Source organism: Fukomys damarensis, unplaced genomic scaffold (assembly GCF_012274545.1).
Source record: "Fukomys damarensis isolate Sample0158 unplaced genomic scaffold, DMR_v1.0_HiC HiC_scaffold_7, whole genome shotgun sequence".
Lineage (NCBI taxonomy): Eukaryota > Metazoa > Chordata > Mammalia > Rodentia > Bathyergidae > Fukomys > Fukomys damarensis.
In genome coordinates, this window is record NW_022900919.1 from 19130772 (window position 1) to 19138213 (window position 7442).

At 37.5% G+C, this 7442-nt stretch overlaps 1 protein-coding gene and 1 non-coding gene across 2 annotated transcripts in view; both read left to right on the top strand.

Annotated features, from left to right (window-relative positions):
- Ticrr (TOPBP1 interacting checkpoint and replication regulator) overlaps positions 1-7442 on the top strand; it is a 45423-nt gene that overhangs the window by 10246 nt on the left and 27735 nt on the right. Inside the window, 3 exon segments of the mRNA XM_010621064.2 lie at positions 1175-1304; positions 5673-5812; positions 6530-6748. Of these exon segments, the coding sequence (XP_010619366.1) occupies positions 1175-1304; positions 5673-5812; positions 6530-6748 (489 nt within the window).
- LOC117285281 lies at positions 5237-5417 on the top strand. Its single transcript, XR_004516261.1, has one exon. It is a non-coding gene; the product is annotated as a small nucleolar RNA SNORA23 (small nucleolar RNA).

The window sequence follows — 7442 nt, forward strand, 5'->3', positions numbered from 1 at the left end:
AAAAAAAAAAAAAAAAAAAAAAAAAAAAGAGTAAGATACAAATTAAGCTACTTTTACTGGATGTTAGGTGTTAGCCCTTTAGGAATAACCGCGCATTGACCGAAACAGCTGACATTACTTTGATGGCCAATCATGCCTAGGCTATTTGTATTACAGAAAATTTGTATGGTAGTAGAACAGACTATAGCTTAATTATTGAAAGTGTTAGTAGCAGGTCTGGAAATTGTATTTTGGAATGTGGTAAAAGAAGAATCAGAGTATTTTCACCAATACTCCGTGCTGTGACCTGGCTGAGAGTTGGAGGGTATAGGTCAGTCCACTCTCACCTCACTGTCCAGGAGGATTCTAAGCATGCATCAGACCAAGCTCATGGACTGCTTTCTCCTTGCACCCTCCCTTGTCTGCCTAAACTGAGTTAGTGTGTGCTAATATTTGTACCTGGCTTTGTGACAAGACCCTTGGGTCATCTGCTCTTGTAACACTGGGACTCCTTTCAGAGTTCACATTGTTTCTTATTTATTTGTAAACTCCCACTGCACCTATAACCTGAAAGTCTCAATTTGAAATTGAGTACATTTTAAGTTTGTTTGTTTTTTTCCTCTGAGAGTTCCTGAATATATAGAATTTCATTTATGTGAGGTTCCATAAGGAACTCTCAGAATTTCAGAGTTTACTGAAGTTTATTAATGTAGCCCAACCATAACCTTGGGCTTAAGAAAACCCACTCTTACTTTCCACGACACAGTGCCACATCATCCTATTTCAAATTTACCCTCTCAACGTACCCTGGTTGTCACATTCTGTAGGTTTATCCTGCCATTATATCACTGTATTATTTATTCTTGTGCTAATGCCACTTATAAAAAGAGGAACATTTTTAAGAGTAGAAAAATATCATGTTTTTAAACCATGTTTTTAGAGGAACATCTTAGAAATAAGACAAAGAGATTGTTGCGAGTAATAACAAAAAACTTTGAATTGTGCTTGTGCATTTCTCTTAGACAATGTTGGCCTGTAGTAGTAGGTCGTGGGGATGAATAAATGTTAATGAAGCCACTTTTAAGTCTCATGGGAGGCAGTCGGTCCAGAGAAGGAGCAAGGAGCAGGTCACCGGGACTCTGCATTGATTCTAATGTCTCCTCTCCTGTCCTGCCCCTGCCCTGTGTTGGTGCAGCGAGCCCTGTTCCAGAGTGGGCTCAGCAGGAGCTCGGCCGCACAACTGCCTGGAGTCCAGCCGTCCTGGAGAAGTGGTTTCTTTTCTCTAACATCAGTGGCGCCAGCTCAAGTTTGATGGAGTCATTTTGGTAAAACTTTTTTTCATTTCTCTGGGTATTCTTAGAATTAACTCTCAGTTTTCTGCACATGGGCTTAAACTTGGCAAATTAAAATGTAAACAAAACACTCCTGTATTTTATGGATGTCAGAAAGCATTCAGAATTAAGTATCAATGAAATAAAAAGTAGCAAATTTGTAGAGTACAGCTGAATTTTATAAAGAAAAAAAGTTAAAAGTCACTCACTTACTAAGAATCCAACACAGGTAGTAAAAAGAGTTAAACTACATCCCCTCCCCAAATGAAGGAAGCCATAAAATGATCAGAAGTAAAAGAACAGTAATCAACAGAAACTAAAGATAGCTCTTTGAAAAGTCAAACAAAAGCACTACAATAAGATTGAACAATTAGAAAAAAAGGAACACAGTATTAGAAATGTAGAAGATAAGGCTAGGCATGCTGGTACACACCTACAGTCCCAGCAGTCCAGAGGGTGAGGTAGGAGGATCTTCTTAAGAATGAGGTCAGCCTGAGCCACTTGGTGAGTGAGCTACTAATAGCAAGCCCTCACCCCGCCCCCCGCCAAGAAAAGAAGAAATTCAAAATGTTATTGATGGGCATGGTGGCACAGGCTTGTAATCCCACCCCTTGGGAGCCTGAGGCAAGAGGACTGCCATGAGTTCAAGGTTAGCCTGAATTATATGGCGATTACACTGAGTCTCAAAAAAGCAAATAGACAAAAATCTTTGAGAGGCAAAGTTAAGGAATTTTTTTCCACAGAAATACCTAGCTATCCCCCCCACCCCTTTTGTGGTACTGGACATTAAACCCAGGGTCTTCACACTGAGCTGTATCCCAGCCTTTGTTTATTGTGAGACAGGATCTCACTAAATTGCCCAGGCTGGACTCACACTTGCGATTCTGCCTCAGCTTCCCAGAGTGCTGATGGCACCATCATACCTGCCTATTTGTTAAAAGACAGTGGTTTACTCGTTGGATTACTTGGCACCTCGGTCAAAAATCAAGTTGATTACTATTATGAAGATCTCTTTCTAGAGATGAAAAGAGCAGGCATGCCACAGCGGGCAGGCAGAGCCCTAGCTGTTGGCACATGAGCCAAGTCATCCCAGCCAAGCATCGGCTAACAGTTGTTTTTTCTATGCTAAAACCTCAGTTCTCAGGTTTAATTGCTGTATGCGATAAAGAAGTGGATTTTGGGATGCAGTTAGGGCTCTCAGTCTCTAAAAGGTTGGCACCACTGGAAAAAGTTTAGAAACTGTTAATATTACAATGTTTTGAATATAGTACACCAGTGCCACATACTGTAACTTTGTAGTAAGTCTTTAAATGAGGTAGAGCAATACTCTGTACTTTACTTTTGGTTTTTTTTGCCTTTCAAATTTCAAATTGCTTTGAGTATTCTAGATCTCTTGTATTTTCATTAAAAATGAATCAGCTTGGTGGGCTGGGGATTTAGCTCAGTGGTTCTGCTGCCTGCCTCGCAAGCATAAGTTCAGAGTTCAATCCCTGGTACCCCCCCAAAACAAAACAAAAGCAAAAATGAATCATCTTGACTGAGTGCATTGAATCAGGTAAATTTGGGAAGAATATCCTCATCAACGTTGAGTCTTGTGAACCTCAGCACTACCCAAAAATAAAGTACCTAGAAGTAAACTTAACAGAAGATGGATAAGAATAAAGGTCCAAGATCAAAACCAGGGACTTCTCCCATGAGATAAGCAGATTTGCCATGAAGGTCAGTGTAAATAAGGCAGTGCACCACTGGTACACCGATAGATCAGTGAACAAAACTGTAGAGTTCAAAGGTGACCTGTCCACATATGGAAACTTACAGTGACAAACAGCAGAGAAAGAATAGGTCCATTTCACTAAGTGATGATATGACAGTTGGTTACCCATAAGAAAAAAGATAGAAATTAGATTTCTCCCTCACAGAATATACAATAATAAATTCTTAATAAACAGTGAAATGCAAAAAAAGCAAAACTTTAAAATTGTTAGAAGAAAAAAAACCCAAAATTAAGGATGGATAATTTAAGACAAAAATTCAAAACATAAGAGAAAAGTTTGATAGATTTGACTATAGCAAATTTTCATATGTCAGTATTTAAGTATAAAGACAAGTCATAGATGTAGGTAGCTGCAATTTATTTAGATAATAAAGGCTTACTCTTCAAATCAGTATGAACTCCTAAAAATTGTTAATAGAAACAGTCCAACTAAATATTGGGCAAAGAATGCCAGCAAGCAAATTACACTAGAAGAAATCTAACAGCCAATCGTTTGAAGGTAGTCAGTTCTGGCAGACAGAAATTAAAACCATAAAAAAAGAAGTTCTGGGCCAGGGATGTAACTCAGCGGTACTACTCTGCCTGCCTGGCAAGTACAGGGTCCTGAGTTTGATCCCTGTACCAGAAAAAAATAAATAAACTTAAAAATTAAAATTAAAAAAAGTCTGTTTTGTACCTTAGATTATCAGAAATTAGTAAATCTGATAGTAGCACCTAGGAAAATGTGAACTTTAGGTGGTGGAAGTATAAATGTTTATAGTAATTTTAAAGAACAGTTCGAAATTCCTAGTAAACAGAAACTTGTGATAACCAGAAATTCGCTTCTAGACTTGTACATTAAAGCACACTTGGAGAGATACAAGGAAGACTGTTCATCACCATTCACTAATAGTGAAAATGTATTAAGAACCAGCTGACCTTTAGAAGGGAAATGGATACTATAACAATGTAGTCACACAGTAGAATATTATATACAAATTAGTAAAAATGAATAAAGGAGCTATTTATATACACATGAAAAACTGCAAAATATGTTGACTACAAATGATTGTAAAAGATGTGATATTTATGTAGAATTTGCAACATAAAGTAGCAATTTTTTGTTTGTTTGGTACCAGGGTTCGAACTCAGGACCTTGCACTTGAGAGGCAGGTGCTGTGCCATTGAGCTAAATCCCTGGCCCTAAAGTAGCAGTTTATGCTATGCTTGTTATATACACAAATCTAGGAATTTCTGTGGGGAAGCTTGGAAGAGATGGGGCAGGGCTTTAGCCATGCCTATAATGCATTCCTAACTTCTTTGATAAGGATCTGAAGCAGCTATGAGACACTATTAACAAGTGTTTAATCTTGGTAGAGGTATATACCCTTCTATTTATATTGTATTCTATGCTTTTTCTAGTTGCAGGGTTCATGTTTTGAAAAATTAACAGCAAAATGAAAAACTAGCAAATGTTCCCACTGCTGAAGGACACACTGTATACTGAGAATTGATTTGTTACAAACCAGACACATGCATGAAGTTGGTAGCCTTGCACATATTCTGATTTGTGATCTCTGGACAGCCAGTGGCACTGTAATTTCCTCCCACTTTTAATCAGATTAGATATCAAAATGCAAATAATACAGTTTTGAATATTGTACCTTTTCATAATTTCCCTGACAACTAGTCTTTAGCTCTAGGTGGAAAAACATTCAATCACTAAACATCCCACCTACTCAATGTCCCCCTTATCAATCCCACATTAGTTTTTTGCAATGCAAAAGAATTACTTGGCAGTGATTACAATATTCCGTATAGTGGATCACATCAGTTTGTACTTTAAGGTATGGAAACTGAGTTTAAAAACTGTGGGAGCCCAGGTGTAAAATAGTTGTCATAATTACACGTGTGTCCTACTTTGTGAAGAAATGTCAGTATTTTATATATATATATAGTTAGTTTTATGAACAGCGCAACTTTGACCTTAAGTTTGGTCAAGTCAAAAATGAAAGAAGGCCAGGAGTGGTGGCTCACGCCTGAAATCCCAGCACTCAGGAGGCTGAGGCAGGAGGATCGCTGTGAGTTCGAGACCAGCCTGGGCTACATAGTGAGTTCCAGGTCAGTCTCAGTTACATAGTGAGACCCTGTCTCAAAAAAAAAAGGAATGGCTGCTGTAATGTGTGCATAGTTTCCGTCTGTGTCTGTTAGCAGTGTCTGTCTGTGTTTTGCATTCAGATCTTGCTATCCACACAAACATCAGGCAGCTGGAGAGTAACCAGGGATCATAGTACTGGTCTAGTGTCCTTTTGGACACATCTGCCACTGGCCAGCCTCCAAATTCCCGCACACAGAACTCTGGGAAGAGATTAGCTGGAGGTGGCTATTGTAAAGTATCTAAAGTCACTAAGTGTATTGTTAAAAAAGGAAAGAATAAAAAAAGGAATATTTTCCTTCCTAAGAACTATTTTTGAAGGCACCCTGTGGCAATAGCTGTTGATTAGCTTTTAAGAGGATGATAGATTTTTTTTTTTTTCCTGTTTTGGTCATTTCCAAAGCATTTTGGAAAACTAGAATTTTGTTTTATTCTAGACATCTTGACTTTACAGGTCACTACAGGATGCCTCAGCTAATAAAGAACAGTCTTCCAAAACTGAAAGTGAATTAACACGTTGCCTGTCTGCGCTCTACCAGAGAAAATCTCGGGAAGAATCTACTGTTGCTAACCAAGAAGACAGCAGAAAGAAACGTAAGCACACAGAGTGGCTGTTTCTTAAGGCAGTCTTTTGAGACTATATTTTACCAGATTGACATTCCCTGAAATGAGGTTTAAATGGTAACTAAGGGCAAATTCTTATATTTCAGATTTTAAGATAATTGTAAATACATGGTGATTTAAAAAAAAAAAAACACCCACCGACCTTCTAGTAAATTGCCTTCATTTTTAGTTGCAGTAGAAATTTAAATACAACTTCATATTAAACTTAAAATATTTGTTCATTTGCTTCTTTGCCTTTTTTCTACTTAATTGTTTAACAGAATTTATAAATTCTCACATTGAACATTTAGATTGTTTTTAGTTCTCATTATAAATAAAACTATAATATACATCATATATGTAATTTGTTCTTTGAGTAATTTCCTTAGCAGAAGTTTCTAAGAACAGTTTTCTGTGTTAAAGAATATGAGAACTGGCTCTTGATGCAGATTGCTTAATTGTCTTTTAGAAAAGTTTCACCATAACCCTGTTGCCTTCATCTAATGACACATAATTGTTTAGTTCCTAAATATCAATTATAAGGACTCTACCCTGTGTTTTGGGTAGAAAAAGATGCAAGAACTACCTAATCCCAATCGTCTTGAAGGGGTACACTTTGTTGTTCTTTCCTGGTAACTGAATTAGTAGCTCTTGATTCCTCAGAAGGGAAAGTTAGTTGACATTTCTTCCCCGCTGTCATTTTGGCAGGAGGCATCCCTCGCACTCCAGTGAGGCAGAAGATGAATACCATGTGCCGTTCCCTAAAGATGTTGAATGTTGCCAGGCTGAATGTAAAGGCTCAGAAGTTACACCCAGATGGCAGCCCAGATGTGGCAGGGGAGAAAGCGATCCAAAAGATAGTCAGCGGAAGAGCAGCAGAAAAACCAGAAGACAGAGGAAGATCACTAAGAAGTTCTAAACCAAAAGGTATTCCTCCATTCCGAAGCGTTTTGGTTTGTTTGTTCAAACTCTTTATTAGTACATTTGCAATACATAATAAAGCCGTTCATTGTGGGTAGTTGTTACATGTACATGACACATCTTAATTCTTTCTACATCTCCTTCCCCTTCTCCCCTCTTCCCTCCCAACATCTTGGTCTCCTTCCCATTTGCGAAAGGTCTATCTTCCTGTTTCCTATTATCTATCTTTTATTTTGCTGTTTGGTTTTACTTACACTACTTTGTGTTTCTCGTTTAAGAGAAACCATATGAGTGGTCTAATTTATGTCACTTAACATTATGGATTCAAAGTACATCCATTTTCCTACAAATGACTCAAATTTATCCTTCTTTAATGCAGAGTAATACTCCATTGTGTATGTGCCACATATTTTTTTATTTTTTCATTATTTAGAGAATACTTTATTAGTTTCTGTAATCAAGCCCACGTAGATATGACCTTACATATTTAGTACGATGTGTTACCCCTGTACACATGGAAAAAATAAAAATAAAAATAAATTAACATTTCTAGACCAATATGGTTGTCCATTTCTGTACAATGCCAAGCCAGCACAGTAAATTGGGATGACTTTTTCCAAAGTTGGCAGCACCGTTAAAATTTCCCAAAATTCAATTTATATATATATATGTGTGTGTGTGTGTGTGTATATATATATAA